Consider the following 12,049-nt stretch of genomic DNA (forward strand, 5'->3'; position numbering starts at 1 on the left):
AAGACACTAACAGATTGCAGGCAATCTCAACACTGTGCGTTACACCGAAGACATCCTCCATCCTCATGTGGTGCCCTTCCTGCATTCTCATCCTGACATGACCCTCCAGTATGACAATGCCACCAGCCATACTGCTTGTTCTGTGCGTGATTTCCTGCAAGACAGGAATGTCAGTGTTCTGCCATGGCCAGCGAATAGCCCGGATCTTAATCCCATTGAGCACACCTGGGACCTGTTGGATCGGAGGGTGAGGGCTATGGACATTCCCCCCCAGAAATGTCCGGGAATTTGCAGGTGCCTTGGTGGAAGAGTGGGGTAACATCTCACAGCAAGTCTGTGCAACTTGTTCATTTTATGTCTCAGTTGTTGAATATTGTTAAGCTCATTCAAATATCATTCAAATATTTACAAGTTAAGTTTGTTGAAAATAAACGCAGTTGACAGTGAGAGGACGTTTCTTTGTTTGCCAAGTGTACATAGACGCAAGAACTCTCACTGTCACACCCTGATCTGTTTCACCTGTCTTGTGCTTGTCTCCACCCCCCTTCCGTGTCCCCCATTATCCCCTGTGCATTTATACTTGCGTTTTCTGTTTGTTGCCAGTTCGTCTTGTCCCGTTAAGTCCTACCAGCGTGTTCCTGTGCTCTATCTTTAGTTATTCTTAGTGTTCCCAGTTCTGACCTTTCTGTCTGTCCTGATCCTGCCTGCCGTCCTGTATCTGCCTGACTCTGGCAGGTAGCCTAGTGGTCAAGGTCACTGGTTCGAATCCCTGAACCGACTGGGTGAAAAAATTCAACATGCACATTGGATTAATGTGATACAGATCACCTTTCCTTTTTTTTGGTGTCAGGAAGCGCTTCCATAGTAGACATTTTTATGCCGACCAATATCTTCACAGGGTTTTCAATCTTAATAAAGTCCACACCAGGTCTAGTTATATGATTGAAAACCTGATTAATAGTGTTGTGCAAAATCTATTGGTTTACAAGGATAAAATCCTGCAGCAGATGGCGCAAGAAGACAACGCATCCTCGCCACTCAACCCCTGAGGGAGAGAGGGAGAGAGGGAGAGAGAGAGAGAGAGAGAGAGAGAGAGAGAGAGAGAGAGAGAGAGAGAGAGAGAGAGAGAGAGAGAGAGAGAACCGTTGCTTCTCGAGATGCATCTGCAGCCACTACTTCTCCATTCTGGCCGAAGCGCAGGAGCAGGAGAGCAGAAGGCAAAGGCTTTATGTGCGAGGCAGCAGGCATGCCCAGAAACAGCCCACGAGCCGGCGATGGGCTCTCCAGAAGAGACCGCGTGCGGACTACTTTGAGAAAGGCGGGAATATAGGAGAGCGCTGCTTGTCTTGGATAGCTTTAAAATGGGCGTTAGATAAATCTGTACGTTAGATAAAGAGTGTACATTTGGGTAAGTGCAGGTGAGGAGTTACGTTTGGGTGGCTTTTGCACTGAATTAGTAGGTTTACCGTCGTAGTGTTATCTTCTCATTAGAGTAGGCTAGCCTAAATTCAACGATGGAGAAGGGGACGCAGCCCCAGCTGATGGCCAAGAGCGCAGAGAGTCCAGCGGAGGAACTCTCCAAGATAAGCGACGAGGAGCTGGTGAAGTGGAGGAAAGAGGAGCTGGTGCGGCGGTTACGGAGGGCAGAAGCCGAGAAGATGGGCGTCATGCTTGACCACGGAAATTTGATCCGGGAGGTGAACCGGCGACTCCAGCAGCACCTGACAGAGATCCGGGGTTTGAAGGTGAGGCAGGTGTGATGTTGATAATGCTGGGCGCACAAGTTTGCGCACTGCTCTATGGATGTCTGATGGATTCCTGATGAAAAAAGCCATGGTCTAATTATTATTATCATTCATGCGTTAAAAAAGCTGTAATTTACCACTGCAAACTCCTTAAAAATAACAACGGTAGGTGGTTTGAATGTAGCAAGGTAGTCTTCAAGTGGTTTACATAATTCAACCCAATGGACCACTTGTTGCTTGTATGCTTATCATAAGAGCTGGAACTGCTGAAGATATGGAGTAGCCCTTGCCTGCAGTCGAAATGACGTGTCGCCATGGGTGGAATGTTATTCATATTTTTTTAATAATAAATACATATTATTTCAAAATAATAATAATAATCCTGTGTTTCTATGTCAAATTGGTTTTGTTATATTTCAATCTTCTGTGATGGACAGTTGGAAGTTTACATACACCTTCGCCAAATAAATTTTAACTCAGTTTTTCACAATTCCTGACATTTAATCCTAGTAAAGATTCCCTGTTTTAGGTCAGTTCGGCTCACCACTTTATTTTAAGATGTGGTGTCAGAATGAAATGAAATGTCAGAATAATAGTAGCGATAATGATTTATTTCAGATTTGATTTCTTTCATCACATTACCAGTGGGTCTGAAGTTTACATACACTCAATTAGTATTTGGTAGCATTGCCTTTTAAATGGTTGAACTTGGGTCAAACATTTCGGGTAGCCTTCCACAAGCTTCCCACAATAAGTTGAGTGTATTTTGGCCAATTCCTCCTGACAGAGCTGGTGTAATGGAGTTAGGTTTGTAGGCCTCCTTGCTCTCACATGCTTTTACAGTTCTGCCCACACATTTTCTATGGGATTGAGGTCAGGGCTTTGTGATGGCCACTCCAATACCTTGGCTTTATTGTCCTTAAGCTATTTTGCTACAACTTTGGAAGTATGCTTAGGGTCATTGTCCATTTGGAAGACCCATTTGCAACCAAGCTATAACTTCCAGACTGATGTCTTGAGATGTCGCTTCAATATATCCACATAATTGTCCTGCCTCATGATGCCATCTATTTTGTGTAGTGCACCAGTCCCTCCTGCAGCAAAGCACCCCCACAACATGATGCTGCCACCCCTGTGCTTCACGGTTGGGATGGTGTTCTTGGCTTGCAAGCCTCCCCCTTTTTCCTCCAAAAATTATGGCCAAACAGTTCCATTTTTGTTTCATCAGACCAGAGGACATTTTCCCCAAAAGTACGATCTTTGTCCCCATGTGCAGTTGCAAACCATAGTCTGGCTTTTCTGATGAAGGTTTTGGAGTAGTAGCTTCTTCCTTGCTGAGCGGCCTTTCAGGTTATGTCGATATAGGACTTGTTTTACTGTGGATATAGATACTTTTGCACCTGTTTCCTCCAGCATCTTCACATGGTCCTTTGTTGTTGTTCTGGGATTGATTTGCACTTTTTGTACAAAAGTACGTTCATCTCGAGGAGACAGAACGCGTCTCCTTCCTGAGCGGTATGACGGCTGCGTGGTCCCATGGTGTATATACTTGCGTACTATTGTTTGTACAGATGAACGTGGTACATTCAGGCATTTGGAAATTGTTCCCAAGGATGAACCAGACATGTGGAGGTCTACAATTCGTTTTCTGAGGTCTTGACTGATTTCTTTTGACTTCCCCATGATGTCAAGCAAAGAGGCACTGAGTTTGAAGGTAGGCCTTGAAGTACACCTCTAACTAACTCAAATTATGTCAATTAGCCTATCAGAAGCTTCTAAAGCCATGACATTATTTTCTGAAATTTTCCAAGCTGTTTAAAGGCACAGTCAACTTAGTGTATGTACATTTCTGACCCACTGGAATTAGTATATCAAAAGCTTCTTAAGCCATAACATAATTTTCAGAAAATTTCCAAGCATAGACAGCTTAGTGCATGTAAACTTTTGACCCACTGGAATTGTGATACAGTGAATTATAAGTGAAATAATCTGTCTGTAAACAATTTTTTGAAAAATGTATTGTGTCATGCACAAAGTAGATGTCCTAACCGATTTGTCAAAACTATAGTTTGTTAACAGGTAGTTTGTGGAGTGGTTGAAAAACGAGTTTTAATGACCCCAACCTAAGTGTATGTAAACTTCCGACTTCAACTGTATCACCTCCTCTGTGCTTGCTCGTGTGTGTGTGTGTGTGTGTGTGTGTGTGTGTGTGTGTGTGTGTGTGTGTGCGTGCGTGCGTGCGTGTGTGTGTGTGTCCAGGACGTGAACCAGAAGTTGCAGGAGGATAACCAAGAGCTGCGGGACCTGTGCTGTTTCCTTGATGACGACCGTCAGAAGGGCAAGCGTGTGTCTCGGGAGTGGCAGCGCCTGGGACGCTACAGCGCTGGCCTCATGAGGAAAGAGGTGTCCCTTTACCTGCACAAACTGAAGGAGCTCGAGCAGCGCCAGGGAGAGGTGATCAGAGAGAACCTGGAGCTCAAGGAGCTGTGTATCCTACTGGACGAGGAGAGGGGAGAAGGGGGAGGAGCAGTGCGGGGTGCAGGGTGCAGAAGTTCCATCGACAGCCAGAGTAGTCTGTCTCAAACTGGGGGGGCTACAACGTGCCTGCTCCGAGACGTGGGGGATGGGAGCAGCAACTCCAGCGCGGGGAGCACGGACAACCCCGACCACCCCCATCAAAAGCCCCCTACCCAGGGTTCCGGGCTGGGCTCCAACCCTGGCTCTAACCATGACAAACCAGAGGGCCCAGGCCCAGAGTCTACAGGCCGTCGCCACAGCTCCACCCCAGACTACCACACCTTCCCCCAGGCCTGCAGGCCCCGCGGGGGGTCCCTCACCAGCCCTGACCCCTGGGGCCTCCGGGGACCCTGCAGCCCAGAGAAACACGGCAAATCCTCTACTAGACTGGAGGCCAAGGCTCAGTCCAAACCCAGCAGTGCTGACATGCTGGCCCAGAAACAGCTCTTGGGGGCTGGGCAAGGGCTAGGGCCAAACCAGGGTCCGGGTCAGTCAAGTCCAGACCTCTCACAGAGACACAGGGGTAATCCGGTCGTGGTTGGGGCTGGATGTGGGAGCCCTGAAGCCAAACAGGCACTGCCGGGGACACCAGAGCACCTGAGGAAGGGTCGGGTGATAGTGGGGAGCCCTGAAGTGTTACGACACCAGAACCTCCACCACAGCCCCAGTTCAGAGCACGGGAAGGGGAGGTACAGCAGCAGCCCCCCAGCAGGCAAGGAGGGGGTACAGAGGAGGACCACTGGAGACGAGTTGTCCCCTCACCACCGCAGCATCTACAACGACATGAACGGTGCGTTTTTTGTTCAGAATAGTCATAATGTCATAATATTTATCAGGGGAAATACTGTGTGTAGCTGAGGTGGTTCAGGGAACAATATCTGTGGGTTGAGTCTTTTCCAATAACACTGTCTGAGACATACAGTAAACACTTGTGCTAATACCTAGGCTTTAACTGAGTGGGCTAACACAGTCTTTAGGTGTGCAGACATTATGGGTTAGCACACCCAGTAGCCTTCCAGGACCACTGTATATGACTAGAACAAGCATATAAGCAGATCTAACACAATTGACTGTATAATGTGTTTAGCAGCCAATTGGGAGGTTGGGGCTATGGCAGGTTCAGTTACTGTGGTATCACCTATGTGGTTCAGCAGCAGTTATGGTGTTAGCCAAGCAGCAGTGATGTCACCGCTCTGTGGGATTCTCTCTCTGTGGGTCACTTGGGGTTGTGGTGGTGGGGGTGGTATTTGTGCGTGTGGATGGATGGATGGATGGATGGATGGTGGAGAGCATATGATGTAACACTCCCCAGGGTGTCTGCAGTCAACACAGGTAACACAGCTGTGTGCTTTCAGGGCCGTGATTCAGGCAACACACACACACACGCATACGCACACACATATGTGCCACTCAGCACAGCAGGGTCCTGTCTTCTTGGTTCATTATTATTATTAGCAGCATCTTTTAGTTATTTTTACCCACAGTTCCAAGGGCGCGTGTGTGTGTGTGTGTGTGTGTGTGTGTGTGTGTATAAGAGTTCATGGAGTCTACTGTCTTGGATAAACATGGAGAGCGAGTCTATCAGTAAGGGTTTCCACTTAGTTAAATATAAGGCTTTCATTTGACAGTTAAATAACATTAAATCAAATCGATTTTCTTAATAACCTTGACAAACGGTTCCTCTTTTAATAGTAAAAGTCTCTTTCATACCTAAAAATATTTCTGGGAATCCATTTCAGTGACTGCATTGACTGATGAACAGCTGAGTATGTATTCGTAGATGCTCTGTCCCTTAGTAAGTATGCATTTATTAGGGAGAAATTACGTGAGTATGTTTTTCTATTTAAGAATGTGTGTGCACATGTTTGTGTGTGTGTGTGTGTGTGTGTGTGTGTGTGTGAGTGAGAGAGAGAGAGAGAGAGAGTGTGTGTGTGCCTATGTTTGTATGTGTGTGTATCTGCAGCCCTGAGATCTAAAGATTAATGTAGAGTGCTGAGTGGATCCTCTGTGTAAGGCCATGGGAATGAGTCCTGGTTGTGAGCAGTTGGCCTGATGCGTCACTTATCAAATAAAATAAAATTGTATTTGTCACATGCGCCGAACACCTTACAGTGAAATGCTTACTTACAAGCCCATAACCAGCATTGCAGTTTTAAGAAAAAGTAAATAATAAGAAATTAAAGTAACAAATACAGGGGGTACTGGTACAGAGTCAATGTGCAAATAGTCTCGGTAGCCATTTGATTAGCTGTTCAGGAGTCTTATGGCTTGGGGTAGAAGTTGTTGAGAAGCCTTTTGGTCTTAGACTTGGCGCTCCGGTAGCGCTTGCCGTGCGGTAGCAGAGAGAACAGTCTATCACTAGGTTGGCTGGAGTCTATGACAATTTTTAGGGCCTTCCTCTGACACGCCTGGTATAGAGGTCCTGGATGGCAGGAAGCTTGGCCCCGGTGATGTACTGCACCGTACACGCTACCCGCTAGTGCATTGCGGTCAGAGGCAGAGCAGTTGCCATACCAGGCAGTAATGTAAAGAAATCAGGATGCTCTCGATGGTGCAGCTGTAGAACTTCTTGAGGATCTGATGACCCATGTCAAATCTTTTCAGTCTCCTGAGGGGGAATAGGCACCACACGGCCAGATCTCATCGTTGTCGGTGATCAGGCCTACAGATGTTGTGTCATCAGCAAACTTAATGATGGTGTTGGAGTCGTGCCTAGTTGTGCAGTCATGAGTGAACAGGGAGTACAGGAGGGGACTGAGCACGCACCCCTGAGGGGCCCCCGTGTTGAGGATCAGCATAGCGGATGTGTTGTACCTACCCTTACCACCTGGGGGCGGCCCGTCAGGAAGTCCAGGATCCAGTTGCAGAGTGAGGTGTTTAGTTCCAGGGTCCTTAGCTTAGTGATGAACTTTGAGGGTACTATGGTGTTGAACGCTGAGCTGTAGTCAATGAATATAATTCTCACATAGATGTCCATGCGGGAAAGGGCAGTGTGGAGTGCAATAGAGATTGCATCATCTGTTGGGGTGGTATGCTTATTGGAGTGGGTCTAGAGTTTCTGGGATAATGGTGTTGATGTGAGCCATGACCAGCCTTTCAAAGCACTTCATGGCTACAGACGTGAGTGCTACGGGTCTGTAGTCATTTAGGCAGGTTACCTTAGTGTTCTTGGGCACAGGGACTATGGTGGTCTGCTTGAAACATGTTGGTATTACAGACTCAGACAGGGAGAGGTTGAAATTGTCAGTGAAGACACCTGCCATTTGGTCAGCGCATGCTCGGAGTACACGTCCTGGTAATCTGTCTGGCCCTGTTGACCTGTTTATAGGTCTTACTCCCATCGGCTGTGGAGAGCGTCATCAGTTGTCTGGAACAGCTGATGCTCTCATGCGTGTTTCAGTGTTACTTGCCTCGAAGCCAGCATATCACCACAACACTACACTCTCATTTACATACTAGTCTACTCAGTAGGAAAAACACTCTAGATACATAATGTGGACTGGGGTGATTCTGTTTTTGGGTGATGTAGTTACTACCTTATTCAAAGATCTAAAGAAGTACTATTTAGGATCCATTATTGATGAGAGGATTGATTATTGGAGGCATATTGAAAGGGGATGACTTAGTAATTGAAAAGTGGGCCTGTGGTACTGTGCACAGTTTATTATAAGGCTTTAGAACACACATCACTGTCAGAACAGGGTGTATAGTACAGTATGATCAAATCATACACAGATTTTTTATTTATTGCAGGTGCAGAGAAATGTTTGTGCTTCTAGCTCCAACAGTGCAGTAATACCTAGCAATAATAAAATAAATGATTCCCACCTAATGCAGAAAAAAATTATAAAGAAATTAAGAAATATCAGAATGCGCAATGTCAGAGACCGGAATATTAATATATATACATACAGTGCATTTGGAAAGTATTCAGATCCCTTGACTTTCACATTTTGTTACATTACAGTCTTATTCTAAAATGTACTCAATAGATTTCCCCTCTCATTAATCGACACACAATACCCCATAATGACAAAGCAAAAACAGTTATTTAGAAAAGTTTTTATTTTATTTTTTAGAAAAAACTGAAGTATTACATTTGCATAAGTATTCAGACTCTTTACTCAGTACTTTGTTGAAGCACCTTTGCCAGCGATAACAGCCTTGAGTCTTCTTGGGTATGATGCTACAAGCTTGGCACACTTGTTTTGGGGGAGTTTCTCCCATTCCTCTCTGCAGATCCTCTCAAACTCTTCTCAAGCTCTGTCAGGTTGGATGGGGAGCTTCGCTGCACAGCTATTTTCAGGTCTCTCCAGAGATGTTCGATCGATCGGGTTTAAGTCCGGACTCTGGCTGGGCCACCCAAGGACATTCAGAGACTTGTCCCAAAGCCACTCCTGCGTTGTCTTGGCTGTGTGCTTAGGGTCATTGTCCTGTCCCGAGCACTCTGGAGCAAGTTTTCATCAAGGTTTTTTCTGTACTTTGCTCCCAATCAATTTAATTTACCACAGGTGGATTTCAGTCAAGTTGTAGAAACATCTCAAGGATGATCAATGGAAACAGGATGCACCTAAGCTCAATTTCGAGTCTCATAGCAAAGGGTCTGAATACTTATGTAAATAAGGCATTTCAGTTTTTTTCTTTTTAATACATTTGCAAAAATGTATACAAACCGGTTTTTCACTCAGTCATTGTGGGGTATTATGTGTAGATTGATGAGGGAAAACATATTTAATCAATTGGCTGTAACGTAACAAATTGTGGAAAAAGTCAAGGGGTCTGAATTCTTTTGAAAAGAAAATTGTAAATGCAACATGTAAAGTGTTGGTTCCATGTTTCATGAGCTGAAATGTTTCATGAGCTGAAATGAAAGTTCCCAGAAATGTTCAATATGCACAGAAAATATATTTCTCTCACATTTTGGGCAGAAATTTGTTTACATCCTTGTTAGTGAGCATTTCTCCTTTGCCAAGATAATCCATCCACCTGACAGTTGTGGCAAGAAGCTGATTAAACAGCATGATCATTACATTGGTGCACCTTGTGATGGGGACAATAAAAGGCCACTCTAAAATGTGCAATTCTGTCACACAACACAGTGCCACATATGTCTCAAGTTTTGAGGGAGCGTACAATTGGCATGCTGACTGCAGGAATGTCTAACAGGGCTGTTACCAGAGAATTTAATGTTAATTTCTCTACCAAAACCTGCCTCCAACATTGTTTTAAAGAATTTGGTAGCACGTCCAACTGGCCACACAACCATAGACCACATGTAACCACGCCAGCCCAGGACCTTCACAACTGGCTTTAAAGTCATGTTCTCTGAACGGTCAGAGAACGATAAGAAACAATGTTCTTCTGTGGGAATTTCGGAAGTTCAGCATAATGTTTTCTACAGGCTTATACATGGTTCTATTTCATGTAAAGTTCTCAGAACGTTCAGAGAACGTTAAGTAACAATGTTCTTCTATGGGAATTTCAATACTTCAGCAAATCGTTTTCTGCAGTTTTACTTATGGTTATATTTAAAGTCATGTTCTCAGAACATTAAGAAGACATTCCATAAAAAAACAAGAAAACATTAGTAACATTCAAAGAACGTTCTAAGAATGTTATTTAAAAACATACATTCTGTTCTCAGCGTCAACAAAACTTTCTCTATGTTGTGTGTTCAGGTGTGTTGGCCGTTCCACAAATTGGCAACACATGGTTCTTAAAGAGTGCTTGTTTTCTTTGAAATTGGGTCAGCTTTGTATGAGTAAAAAAAAAAATACATGGCATGCTTCTTCCATTCTGGTGTTGCAGTGGACTTGGACTAATTCCATGGATAGAGAACAGAAGATCATGGTTTTGAATCTCACTGTCGCTGTGCCACAATAATAAAAAAAAAAGGCTTGTATGATTATTGCCTGAGAAAATTCATTTCCATGTGTCCTATCTATGCTTGGAGTTCAAAACAGATAATTTAAACTAATCTAGCAGTGTTATTAAAAGTCTTATTGAAACATGTTCTCAGAACATTATTTAATTACCTTAAAATAACCTTGAATTTTAGTTCTCACAACATTAATAAAACCTCTCAGGGAACCATAGTAAAATGTTCTCAGAACCTCCCTGCAACTTAAAAATGTATGTTCCCAGAACAGGTCAAATTATCATGTCTGTTTTCAGAACATTTAAAAAACGTTCAGTTTTAACAGTCAGAAAACATATTCTTTCATTCCCAGAACCAATGAGTACCTACAAATGTACATTCCCACAATGTGCTAGCTGGGCAGACTGTATCTCATCCTCACTCTCTTCACTTCCTCTCTCTCTCTCTCTCTCTCTCTCTCTCTCTCTCTCTCTCTCTCTCTCTCTTTTTCTGTTAATTCCTTTGCCTCGTTCTTTCTCTCAGCCTCTCTCTCTCTCTGCTCCCTCCCTCCCTGCTGTTGAAGCTGAGTTTATTGGGAAATGAATGTCTCCGTCTAGTGCTCATTCACCCTTTTGACACCATGAGCTAACGGGTGGAGAACAGTCTACAGGAGCTGACACCGCCTAGCACTGCTCTCCCTCCCCCTTCTCCCTCTATCCTCCTGCCTCTCTCTCTGTTTTTTTATCCCTTTCTTTCATCCAACCTCTTGCTCCACTCACCCCATAGTCTCACAGTCTCCAATTCACCCTACCTCTCTCTTCCTCCCAACGCCTTCTCTTACTTTCCCCTCTGCCTCCCACTCTTTCTGTCTCCATCCCTCTGTTAATGTTGCAGAACCAATTAGGCTAACACATACTGTGGTCTGGTCTGTTGGTCTGAGGATTATAGGCACATAGAGGCACCAGTTATCCAGTTAACCCCTCACTATTGGTGCTGGTGTCGTGTGTACGCCTGTGCCCTCTCGGTTCTGTGCCAGTTCTATCTTTACCTGTATCTGCTTGTGCCTTACTGGTGTTTTGCCATTGTACGTGTTTGTGACAATCCTGTTCCCTATGTCTGTGTGCAGTGTGCGCGCCTTGAGTTGTACTCTATCAAATTGAATTCAGTTTTTACTGGCATGACTGTAAATATTTTACCGGCAGTAAATAACATGGTTCATCACAGAATAATAGAGGGTAAGAAGAATGTATTAGAGTGTCACTCCACAATGATACAATAATTGACAGTACAAAATACAGTTTTTTTTTAAACCACATTGTGGACCACTCAAATAGAGTTTTGAGACACACAAAAAATATCATAGTCCTTTGGCGTCATCTATAATACATCACCTCATATATACATTATTGGTATCAGTTATTATACATTAGGTCATGTATACAGTGTATGCATCAACAAAAAACGAAGACTGTAGATAAAATGACATTTATGCACTTAGAAATAAATGCACAATCAGCAATTAAGGAATGCTTTATCAAAACTTTCAAAAAACTGGTAAATTGCTCCCTGTCTCTATGGTTTCCATGAGTTCTAGCCTAACCCTTTCTGTGTGTCTGTTCTCTCTCTGGTCTCCCTCTGTCCTGCCTGCTACTCCTCTGCTCTTCTCCTTTGCACCTGCATCTAAGTTCAGCAATGTCATGTGTCTTCCAAAGAACCAACCATACATGTACATCAGTGGAGGCTGGTTTGAGGAGCTATAGGAGTACTGGCTAATTGTAATGGCTGGAATGGAATTAATTGAATGGAGTCGAACATGTGGTTTCCATTATGTTTGATGTGTTTGATACCATTCCATCTATTCCATTCCAGCCATTTAAATTCTCCTAAAGCTCCTCCCACCAGCCTCCTTTGATGTACATTCAGCATGGCA

At 44.2% G+C, this 12,049-nt stretch overlaps 1 protein-coding gene across 2 annotated transcripts in view; it reads left to right on the forward strand.

Moving 5' to 3' along the window:
* The first annotated feature begins 1,153 nt into the window (after positions 1–1,153).
* Positions 1,154–12,049, forward strand: part of ccdc85a (coiled-coil domain containing 85A) — a 39,410-nt gene continuing 28,514 nt past the window's right edge. Inside the window, exons 1-2 of one of the 2 annotated variants that reach the window (XM_064932426.1) lie at positions 1,154–1,745; positions 4,005–5,052. In XM_064932426.1, the coding sequence (XP_064788498.1) occupies positions 1,515–1,745; positions 4,005–5,052 (1,279 nt within the window). In that variant the 5' untranslated portion in view covers positions 1,154–1,514. The remainder of the gene's footprint in view (positions 1,746–4,004; positions 5,053–12,049) is intronic. The other variant, XM_064932424.1, reaches the window with a different exon arrangement.

This window comes from Oncorhynchus masou, chromosome 23, assembly GCF_036934945.1.
Source record: "Oncorhynchus masou masou isolate Uvic2021 chromosome 23, UVic_Omas_1.1, whole genome shotgun sequence".
Classification (NCBI taxonomy): Eukaryota; Metazoa; Chordata; class Actinopteri; order Salmoniformes; family Salmonidae; genus Oncorhynchus; species Oncorhynchus masou.